This window comes from Aspergillus brasiliensis (assembly GCF_001889945.1).
Source record: "Aspergillus brasiliensis CBS 101740 unplaced genomic scaffold ASPBRscaffold_4, whole genome shotgun sequence".
In the NCBI taxonomy this organism is placed as follows: Eukaryota; Fungi; Ascomycota; class Eurotiomycetes; order Eurotiales; family Aspergillaceae; genus Aspergillus; species Aspergillus brasiliensis.
In genome coordinates, this window is record NW_027137445.1 from 120,016 (window position 1) to 130,949 (window position 10,934).

Sequence of the window (10,934 nt, forward strand, 5' to 3'; positions counted from 1 at the left end):
GGCCAGCATTTGGGGATGCAACACCACAACAATGTGGGGTGGGCCATGTAACAGCAGATAAGTCGTCTGATCACAGCACAGTCATCAGTGTCTATCAAGAAGTCGTAGGATTGGATGAAGATAGCAACCTGTTGAGATACTGTGATTAGTGCTCGCCTGCACCGTAGCCTGCCTTAATCCCAGCTCACGCTTGAATGTGGCGAGGCCGGTCGCACGGGAATTGAGCGGTATTCTGGTCGGGCGCCAACTGCTACAGTCCATCACCGCAAACCTACTCCGTACAGTAGTCGAGTGGAGTTCGAGCTCCCATCTGTTGTTAACTTGTTGGATCGGTGTGTATCTCATCCACTCTTTCTCCAACCTGGCGAGATCCAACCCACGTGTCTGTCCCTTCCATCCCCGCTATACTGTGGACGTTGATCGGCATCCCCAGCCGTAGGCAGCATCCGCAATCGGCCCCTGCAATCAGTGTGCGACATGGTGATTGGGATCTATCAATAGCAGTGCGGTCTGCCATGGCTCAGAGAAAGGGACGAAGCGGGCTGCAGTCGCGAGCTGCAGAGCACCAGCCCAATGCGAGACGGTCGATGGTCGCGTGCGTCAGCAATATGCTAGGGACTAAACTAGTCAGCTAACATTCTTCTGTAGGTGCAATCGATGCCGCAACAGAAAGACCCGGTGTGCTGGCAACCCACCTTATCCATGTGCTGCATGCGCGGAGGTGGGCCATCGTTGTGTCTATTCGGAAGCTGAGAAGCGCGTCTCAATTCCCGAAAGGTAAGCCTGGAGGCCTGAGAGGCACGTAATGGATGCCTGAACAGGTGACCGACATTGTTTAGCTACTTTCGTCAACTTCGCGCCCAGGCACAGGGCAGTCGTCGAGGTAATCACCCGTCTTTATTGATCGCACATTGTCTTATTGATTGATTGGTGCAGATGAAGGTCGCCCTTTGTCTCTCCCCAACGCCGCTGCTTCCGTCCAGAGCAGTCCCTACAACAATGTTGAGGTGCCTCTCGAGCGAGATGACTGGTGGTACAACGAGACAGGCCATCTCTTCTTGAACCGATCTGGGGAGCATCGTGAGTTTCTCTTGAGGTCTCGGTGCCTGCGTGGTGGACTGATCCGTAGACAGACTATGTCGGGGCTTCTTCTACCACCCATCTCGCGAAACGCCTGAACCCTTCATCGGCCAATCTAGCATTGGACATGCGGCCATTGTACGATGACCCTCTATCCCTACGTCGCTCAGCTCCTCGGGTTCTACCCCAGCTGCCTCCATTCGAGTACGCGAAACGACTCTACTGGGTACAATATGTCTACATTGGAACCATATTTTCCCTGATTCAGCCCCATGATTTCGAAGAGCGTCTGCATATCGTCTACAGCCAGCCCCCCGACGCACTCAGCCGAGAGTCGTGTCTGGTCTACTGCCAGGTGTTGTTGGTCATAGCCTTTGGCCTGATGTATTCGGTGAACCAGTGGTCCGGGGATGACGGGCCTCCGGGGTTCAAGTATTTTAAACATGCCCTGCGCTTTTTACCTGACATTCACGAGGAAGGCTCTATCTTCTTCGTGGAGGTCCTTTGCTATGTTGCGTATTATATGCAGAACCTCAATCGTCGAGACGCCGCGTTTCTTTACGTAAGTCTCAGTCTATGTGGTCACTTCGATCGCTAATGACGGCCTATAGATTGGTCTGGCTCTGCGGATGGCCATTTCACTGGGCCTCCATCAAGAGGTCCTCGATCCAGATGTCAACGAAGAAGATCGGAATCGTCGTCGGCGAGCTTGGTGGTCCGTGTATAGTCTAGATCGGTTAGTTCCACGCCCCTCTTGCTTTAGCGCTTGCTAATGTGTAACAGAGTCCTTTCGGTCAAATCAGGTAATCCGATAACGATCCATGATGAGGATATTGGGACAACATGGCCACAGCCTACTGTAAGTAGCCAGATATCCCATCACCACGAGATTTCTAATGTCGAAGTAGAGTGCAACTGAGGTGGTCCCCTGGCCATCGGTCGTCCTCACCTACTATACACAATTGTCTCGGATTCTGGGTAGGATAGGCGAAGGTTTGTGGCCACCCATGTTTCTTCCAAGGGCTTTGCTGACATGTTGCGAAGAGATCTATCGCAAGAAGCCAAGATCTGGCTCCAATCTGCTAGTATCTGTTCAAAGTATCACGGATGAGCTTTCAGACTGGCTGCGGCGTGTACCCGATCGTCTCCGTATCGACTTCTCCACACTGGGTACTCACATCAACCGGGAGTCGGTTTCGATATTCTTACACTTCTATTCCTGTGTCAACATGACCGCACGGCCTCTAGTCTTCTATGTGATCCAACGCCGACTCGATGCTGAAGATGGGGGCTCTGCAACCGTGGACTGGAAAGAAGGCCTATCGCAGAACACGGTCGCGGTGATTGAAAGCTGTGTAGCAGCCGCTCGAGCGACCACCCTTATAATGGATGCAGCAGCGAAGCACAACCTAGTCGGTATGTCTATCATTCGCTTAAATGTTAATCTGGAGTACTTTTCTTAATAAGGGTATAGCTACGTACGGCTATCTTGACGGAGAATACATCTTCTCTGCAGCACTTTTACTCGTGATGGTCAACGCTGCATTCCCATACAACACTCCTAATGCACGAGCGATGGAAGTATCTATGAATTTGCTTCGCAGCATGGCTGACCGCGGCAACACCAACCTGGCTGCTCGGCACTCTCTCCTCCTTGAACTACGGTCTTCTATTGGTCCGAAGAGCTCAAAGCAAGGAGACGCTGCGGGGGTGCCGGTTACACCCAGTAGCACGCAGCAGCCGACGCCGTCGCAGAATGCAGTCGATCACCCGACCGGGAATGCTTCATGGACCCCGCAGCAAGATCTACCCTCGATGCAGGAGATCTCGTTTAACTTTGATGTCAACGACGATCCCGGACTGTGGGAGGAGGTTCTAGGCCAGATTGACATCGATATGGATACTGATTGGATTGAGAATACTTTGAAGAAATGAACATAGCTCTTTCATGAATGTTACAGAACACATTAAGCTTATTGAACATTATCCGGCGCTTGTTCGTGATCGTCGTACTACTCTAGTTGAGTCAGCGTTGTAACTCGTTTGTGAAATCACTTTACTAGTACCAGTACTCCTAGTACTAGTAGTAGGACTTCCTTACTAGTAGTATGTACTAGGTGAGAGGGTTCATGAATGAAAATATATCTTGACTCCCACAACTAATGAGAAGAACTACTAGTAGCAATAATAAGAAGTACATTAATTTCGCCAGCAGTAACATGATCCCCTCAGCATGAGTCTGAACTTCCACCGTGAATTTGGGTGTATGTCCAATTCTCGCTGGATTACTTCTCAGACAGTCTCTCCCCAGGCTTAATGTTATCTGGAATGTTATCAGCATCCGTTATCGCATTCGGCATGATCGGTCCGGCTGCCCCGATCCAGGGTGACATCGGGCCGACACGTGACCTACCACCAATGAACGATTGCGGGCATAGTGGGAGGTCCGGTGACGACAGCGGAATGGCTTATCGCATCCTCCAACTTATTTTAACCTGGGGAATGCCCCTCTCCATCCATGCTGTCGTCGAAAACAGCCATTGATACCCCTTTCCCCTTCTTTCTTGTCCTCCCTCATCCTCTCTCCCCTCTTCCCCATCTCTCTCCATCCTCTCCTCCAACATGACCGGGTCAAACAAGATCACCATCTCCATTGATCGCGGTGGTACGTTCACTGACGTGCACGCCGTGGTCCCGGGCCGCCCCGACATCATCCTGAAACTACTTTCCGTCGACCCCGGTCACTACCAAGATGCTCCGACGGAGGGAATTCGCCAGATTCTTGAGCTCGTCACCGGCGAGCCACACCCGCGGGGCCAGCCGTTGAAACTCGATCGCATTGGTAGCTTGCGCATGGGAACCACAGTCGCTACAAATGCCCTGTTGGAGCGCAAGGGTGCGCGGTCCGTGCTCCTCACCACAAAAGGCTTCCGTGACCTGCTGAAGATTGGCGACCAATCACGACCGAACATCTTCGATCTCTCCATGGCAAGACCGGGAGTCTTGCCGGAGCAAGTGGTGGAAATCAATGAGCGTGTCGTACCATGCCATCCCCTCGCCGATAAGGATTGTTTTCAGAATGCTCGCATCGTGGAGGGGACAACGGGTGAACAGTTCCGGGTGGTACAAGAGCTGGACATTGAGGAGGTGCGCCCAGTATTACAACAGTTGAAGGAGAAGGGTTACCAGTCCCTTTCAGTTGCTCTGGTCCACTCCTTTGCCTACCCTGAGCACGAGCGCCTAATCGGAGAGCTGGCGGAAAGCATGGGCTTCTCTGTCACCTTGTCATCTAAGCTTCAGCCCATGATCAAGGTGGTCCCCCGAGGCATGTCTGCCGCCGCAGATGCCTATCTCACGCCGGTCATCAAAACGTACATCGACTCCATTTCGGACAGCTTCGAGGGCGGGCTCGAGAAGCAGCACGAGTGCCGATTCGAGTTTATGCAGTCTGACGGTGGGCTGGTTGACTTTCGTAGATTCAGCGGGCTGAAAGCGATCTTGTCTGGTCCTGCCGCCGGTGTGGTCGGCTTTGCTGCGACGAGTTGGGACCCGAAGGAGAAGACTCCGGTGATCGGCTTCGATATGGGTGGTACCTCCACGGACGTGTCTCGCTTTGACGGTCACCTCGAGCACGTCTTCGGTTCCAAGGTGGCCGGTGTCCTCATTCAGTCCCCTCAACTCGATATCAACACCGTCGCTGCCGGCGGTGGTTCCATCCTCTCGTGGCGTAACGGTCTGTTCTACGTCGGTCCTGAGTCGGCGTCAGCTCATCCGGGTCCTGCTTGCTACCGCAAAGGCGGTCCTCTGACCGTTACTGATGCCAACCTGTTCCTGGGCCGACTGCTGCCTGAATACTTCCCTCATATCTTTGGACCTAATGAAGACCAGCCTCTTGACATTGAGGTTACGACCAAGCTCTTTAACGAGCTGACGCAGAAGATCAACACCGAGAGGAAAGAAAAGGGCCAATCAGAGTTCACAGCAGAGGAGGTGGCACTAGGCTTCCTGAAGGTTGCGGATGAGTCGATGGCTCGTCCCATTCGCAACTTGACAGAAGCTCGTGGATTCGAAACTGCATCTCACCACCTGGCATGTTTTGGCGGTGCTGGTGGTCAACATGCTTGCACCGTTGCGGCGTCCTTGGGAATTTCCCGCGTTATCATTCACAAGTTTTCATCTGTCCTTTCGGCGTACGGTTTGGCGCTGGCTGAGGTGGTCAAGGAATCGCAGGAGCCGGTCTCCACTGAGTACTCGACTTCCCAGTCAACTCTGGACAAGCGCTTCGACGATATGATCCAGGCGTCCACTGAAGACATGCAGGAGCAAGGCTTCTCAGCCGACCAAGTTCGCCACGAGTTGTATCTAAACCTGCGCTACGAGGGTTCGGATACTAGCCTGATGATCTTGAAGCCCGAAGATAGCTCCGACTTCCTCGAGCAATTCCGTGCTAGACACCGCAGAGAGTTCGGCTTCAACTCGGACAGATCAGTTCTAGTGGATGATATTCGTGTCCGCACAATTGCCTGCTCAAAGGTTCGGACGGAGAAGAGCCCCCTTGTGCAGCTGAGGGAGGCTACCCTTAAGGATGTCAGTGGAAGCCCGGACGACATCTCCAAGGCGTACTTTGACGGTCACGCTGAGCGGATCGATACCCCTGTCTATCTCTTAAACAAGCTTGAGAAGAATTCCCGTGTGCATGGCCCTGCCGTCATCATTGACGAGACACAAACCGTCGTGGTGGCTCCCAATGCTGTCGCTAGTATCCTGGAGACCTGCATCGTCATCGACCTCGAGGAGCTCCCCAATGGTAATGCCGTTGAGGGTGGGGCCTCAGGCATTGACCCCATCCGGCTCAGTATCTTCGGCCATCGGTTCATGTCTATCGCCGAGCAGATGGGCCGCACCCTCCAGAAAACCTCCGTATCCACTAACATCAAGGAGCGTCTTGACTTCTCCTGTGCTCTCTTCTCTCCCGATGGAGGTCTTGTTGCCAACGCGCCGCACGTTCCGGTGCATCTTGGCTCCATGCAATTTGCGGTCCGCTACCAACACCAGAAATGGCTCGGTAACCTGCATGACGGGGATGTATTAGTAGCAAACCACCCTAGCAGCGGTGGTACACACTTGCCTGATATCACTGTAAGTCTATCGCCTGCTAACCAATTGGCTACACAGCTAACAGCAGCAGGTCATTACACCTGTGTTTGACCGACCAGGTGGTACCGAGATCATGTTCTACGTGGCTTCCCGTGGCCACCACGCGGACATTGGCGGCATTCTTCCAGGATCGATGCCGCCCAAGTCCACTGAGCTCTGGCAGGAGGGTGCTGCTATCGAAGGAGACAAGATCGTCAGCAACGGCGTCTTTGACGAGGAGCGCATGATGGAGCTGTTGGTTCACAAGCCGGCCCAGTACGAAGGCTGCTCCGGAGCTAGATGCGTCAGCGATAACCTGTCCGACTTGAAAGCACAAATTGCCGCCAACACCCGCGGTATCTCGCTCATCCAAGCGTTGTTTGCGGAGTACGGTGTCGAGACGGTCCAGAAGTATATGTATGCCATCCAAGCCACAGCCGAGACAGCCGTCCGCAACCTGCTCAAGGATCTTCACAAGAAGTTCGGCGGCCAACCATTGGAGGCTGTCGATTACATGGACGACGGTACTCCCATCAAGCTGAAGGTAACCATCAATGGCTCGGATGGTTCCGCTGTGTTCGACTTTGATGGTACTGGTCCCGAGGTATATGGAGGGTGGAACGCACCGATCGCTATCACCCATTCGGCCATCATCTACTGCCTGCGCTGCATGATCAACGCAGACATGCCCCTGAACCAGGGATGCCTGGCTCCTATCGACATCCAGGTCCCCTCGCCTAGTATCCTGTCACCCACGAAGTCTGCCGCTGTCGTTGGTGGAAACGTCGTGACCTCCCAGCGTATCACCGACGTTGTCCTCAAAGCCTTCCGTGCCTGTGCCGCTTCCCAGGGATGCTGCAACAACCTGACCTTTGGCACAAACTCCAAGCGTGACCCTGAAACCGGCGAAACCATCCCGGGTTTCGGCTACTACGAGACCATCGCCGGCGGCAGCGGTGCCGGCCCAACTTGGAGCGGAGAGTCCGGTATCCACGTGCACATGACCAACACGCGTATCACCGACCCGGAGATTTTGGAGAAGCGTTACCCCACACTTCTTCGGCAGTTCACCCTTCGAGAGGGTTCCGGTGGCAAGGGAAAGAATCCTGGTGGTGACGGTGTGGTTAGAGATATCGAGTTCCTGTCGCCGATGGAAGTCTCCATCCTTTCTGAGCGGCGTGTATACCGCCCGTACGGACTCGAGGGTGGCGAGGACGCGCAGCCCGGAATGAACCTTTGGGTCACAAAGGACGTGGATACGGGCGTGGAGCGTGTGGTCAACATTGGAGGAAAGAACACGGTGTCTATGAAGACGCACGATCGCATTGTAATCAATACTGCTGGTGGAGGTGGCTGGGGAGCTGTATCTGCATGATGTGTTTGATGTTTCACGATGTTTATATGAGCATGTATGGGTATCAAGCTATGTTATGTTATCATTGAAGAATAAACGATATCGACACCAGTCATCTCACTAAGCAAATGCTAACTACAGACCCAACACATCAGAACCGAGAGGTAAGACCACCAACAAGATCTAATACCCTGTATTCAGCCCAAGCTCTGTCTTGTAAAGTGGGAATTAATCACTCAAAATATTCAGAAGTACCAGACAGGTGGTCCTACTAGGACTAAGATGTGAGGAGGCCGATTGTTACCGCTTTCCTAGTCCGAAGGGTTGGATCGCAACATATGCATGTCTCAAACTATTCAGGTACCCGGAAAGTTTGTGTCTGCTGGTGAGGAGCTCGGGATGTGATAGAGAGAATGAAAGGTGCACTACGGAGTATATGAGGATGGTTGTAATAAATTGTCCTATAATCTTGGGACCATGTGAACTTCTGCCGACTTCTTCCGAAAATTTGATTTTTCTTTCCTCTATTTTGCTGTGTTGTATCATGTGATATTGATATACATCTTTTTCCATCCTTTGGTCTATCCTGATACTAGGATAAATTATCGCTTGATGATTTATTTGAGAGTTCGTCTTATCTCCTAGATTTCTTAAGTTTTTTTTTTTTTTTTGAGGGTATCTATCCTGATGCTCGAGTAACCTGCAAGGCTGAGTTAAGATTACCTGACCTCTAAAAGCGGCCAGCGCGGGTCTGGTGAGAATTTAGCGTGGGCCCAAGTCAGGCACCTGCGTCCTGGAAGGTGGAGAGCCTCCACCACTATGCTTAGGGGCCACCTCGGTCGAGGTCGGACCCATATATAATTAAAGAGTCGTCCGATCTCCGCAGAGGGACTGTTGCTCCTTCTCTACAGCCCCATCCTCTCTTTCCCGGGAGACAATCCTTCTCAACACTCTCGACCACCTTTGGAGTCTACTAATTGGTATAATCATCTCGAGGTCAGTAGTATCCCCTTGTACAGCAAGTTCACTCTGAACAAACCCAGTTTGTTAACATCCCATCGACAGGACAGCACATGAACCGGCGCGGCATTGTTATATATAAATGAATTGCAATATGACACCAGAAAACAAGGACCTTTCCAGGCCTCATCCGCGGCCCCCGGTCAACAAGACGAAACGGTTTTTCGAGACAGTGGCTGTTATGTCGGTGACTACTGTGGTTGTCAATACTTTGGAGGCTATCTTTCTTCCGGAGGCAGATCCTCGTTCTTGGCTTCATTATGGGATTTTCATCTCGTTTTATACGATGTTTCATTTCTTGCATGAGAGGGTTAAGGCTATGTAGATACATATACATAAATATGGAGTTTTGAAAGTGTCACGGTACTCACGATAGTACCGTGGCGAGAAATGAATTGCCACAGTATCTGGGTGTCACCCCCCCCTCCCTCCTCTCCAATTGCCTCTCTGCTTTATATGTACTATATAGACCTAGTATGTTACATTTGAAAACACAAGGTTCGGAATCTCTGCGGGACACAAATGAGTGTATGTACAACCGTCGGATACGAGGTACTTCGAGGACCAAAGGACACCGTAGCCAGGCTAATAACAACACAAGTAACACATCTGGCATGCAGATCACAAAGCCTTCCTTTACACACTGGTCTCAATACATTTCACCCCAGCCTTGTCACAGTTGTAATCCTTTTGACTGTTAAATGCAGTCATCACAATCTCCTTGTTCTCTGCATAGCCCTCCGCGTCGGAACCCTTGCACTTCACAAAAAGACTCATGAAATCAGGGCAATAATTGTTGATCTCCAGGCCAGTAAATCCCGCACTCGTATTCTTGATGAACCCAACAATGGTCTTGCAGGAGGGTACGGGATGACCTGTCCCCGCTTCAGTGCAAAGGTTGCTCTCAATGACCTCAATGATGGCGCTCACGCCACTACCTGCAGCCTGACTGATGGCGCCGCAGATCATCTTGATCTGGAAGTCGCTCAAATGATCTTCAATCTGACCGTGACCCTGGCATTTACCATTCACATTATCCCTGACTTCAAGGGCACTTGCGCTGGAATTGTCGGTCGGAGAGACAAAAATATCGAAGACGGTCTTATTGAAGATCCCCATCTCTGACGAGAGAAAGTCGGAGCCATCATGGGTATGATGGTAATCTGTCGTAAAGACAGAAACAAGCCTCAGGTCATTGTCCAGGAGTTTCTTAGCGTGCTCCTCGATCAGGTTGTGCGCGTCCTCGGAGGGGATAATGCCATAGTGCTTCACAGCACTGGCGGCAGAGATGCAGAAACAGGCCAGGGTTGCCAAATGCATTGTCGGTTGCTTTGGAGGTAGGTGGATGTTGTCTGTCTCGACACTTGGTAAAGCCCTGTAGCGTGGATTTGCAAGGGATATCGGAGAGTTCAATGTGCAGGAGGAGTCACAGGAGTTTAATGATCATTGAATTTGACAGAAGTTTTCACTGGCATCGGCGCTGTTCAAATACCTGTGCATGAAGCGCATGAGCAATGCTTCTGTACCCATGTTTCCCAGGCTGCTGAGGAGCGGTTTCGGTTTCCTGATTGTCGTTCTCCACAGACGTCCAACATTGGCCTGCGAGAAGCTGATCAGATTGGGCAGACCCATCGTGGATGTCTCTGATGTCCGGCTCCAATGTTACATCTGCCTTCTAGGGCGAGGCTATAGCAACACCAACTCCACGTCAAGAATTTCGGAAATACACCGGGCGAAGCGACAGTCCAATAAACGACGGAAACGGGGATCGGAGTCCAGAACCTATATCCAGGGTCTGAATCCTCGAGAGGGTCATGATATTAAGAAAAATCGCGCAGTATAGTGCGATATCGGTGTCCAGACAGAGACATGAGGCTGAATCGTAAACCCTGTATCGTACCACCCGCACATACCCTCTGCTATCCCCAGCCAGGCCGCCTCGCCGCTTCCAAATGGCCGAATCCTCTGATAATGATCTGATCACTGAGGCTTATTCGGTGGAAGCTGTGGGCACTACGTATCACCGAGTTATTCAACCCTCGAGGTAGCTCGAGATTAGGGTATGATGGTGCTTTGTGAGTATGGGTTTTACTTCTCGATTAGACAGATTTTATATGCCTGCGGGAAATTGTAACAAAGGAAGGTTCAGCCGAGTGGCATCAAGCACCCTTGTCGGACACTATGATTAGTTAGGTAATTGCAAGGAAGACCGCAAGTAATCAAAGACTGCGGGAAGGTAGACCGCGGACCCCTTGACCAGGGTCCTCGCTTCATTGACTGCAAGCCTCCTGGTCGCACCAGTCTTCTTATGCAACTACGGCTCTAGTGCTTATCACCTACAGAT

At 51.8% G+C, this 10,934-nt stretch overlaps 5 protein-coding genes across 5 annotated transcripts; 4 read left to right on the forward strand and 1 right to left on the reverse strand.

Moving 5' to 3' along the window:
* The first annotated feature begins 43 nt into the window (after positions 1 to 43).
* On the forward strand, positions 44 to 3,124 carry ASPBRDRAFT_40733 (transcription factor domain-containing protein). The gene is made up of 10 exons (XM_067624421.1): positions 44 to 595; positions 649 to 777; positions 840 to 883; positions 937 to 1,080; positions 1,134 to 1,642; positions 1,692 to 1,816; positions 1,864 to 1,939; positions 1,989 to 2,073; positions 2,125 to 2,496; positions 2,555 to 3,124. Exons 1-10 carry the CDS (start codon positions 516 to 518, stop codon positions 3,013 to 3,015), a joined length of 2,025 nt encoding a protein of 674 aa, XP_067480357.1. The 5' UTR covers positions 44 to 515; the 3' UTR covers positions 3,016 to 3,124.
* A 463-nt stretch (positions 3,125 to 3,587) lies between these two features.
* On the forward strand, positions 3,588 to 8,003 carry ASPBRDRAFT_173442 (5-oxoprolinase). Its single transcript, XM_067619748.1, has 2 exons — positions 3,588 to 6,219; positions 6,269 to 8,003. The coding sequence occupies exons 1-2, from the start codon at positions 3,703 to 3,705 to the stop codon at positions 7,589 to 7,591; spliced, it is 3,840 nt and encodes a 1,279-aa protein (XP_067480358.1). The 5' UTR covers positions 3,588 to 3,702; the 3' UTR covers positions 7,592 to 8,003.
* Positions 8,004 to 8,233: 230 nt separating this feature from the next.
* On the forward strand, positions 8,234 to 9,077 carry ASPBRDRAFT_492139 (uncharacterized protein). Its single transcript, XM_067626278.1, has 2 exons — positions 8,234 to 8,566; positions 8,636 to 9,077. Exon 2 carries the CDS (start codon positions 8,673 to 8,675, stop codon positions 8,913 to 8,915), a length of 243 nt encoding a protein of 80 aa, XP_067480359.1. The 5' UTR covers positions 8,234 to 8,566; positions 8,636 to 8,672; the 3' UTR covers positions 8,916 to 9,077.
* A 149-nt stretch (positions 9,078 to 9,226) lies between these two features.
* Positions 9,227 to 9,910, reverse strand: ASPBRDRAFT_194076 (uncharacterized protein; the record flags this gene model as incomplete). Its single annotated transcript, XM_067620709.1, has 1 exon — positions 9,227 to 9,910. The coding sequence occupies one exon, from the start codon at positions 9,908 to 9,910 to the stop codon at positions 9,227 to 9,229; it is 684 nt and encodes a 227-aa protein (XP_067480360.1).
* Positions 9,911 to 9,999: 89 nt separating this feature from the next.
* ASPBRDRAFT_492131 (uncharacterized protein) lies at positions 10,000 to 10,584 on the forward strand. Its single transcript, XM_067626277.1, has one exon. It carries the CDS (start codon positions 10,089 to 10,091, stop codon positions 10,431 to 10,433), a length of 345 nt encoding a protein of 114 aa, XP_067480361.1. The 5' UTR covers positions 10,000 to 10,088; the 3' UTR covers positions 10,434 to 10,584.
* The last annotated feature ends 350 nt before the right edge of the window (positions 10,585 to 10,934 follow it).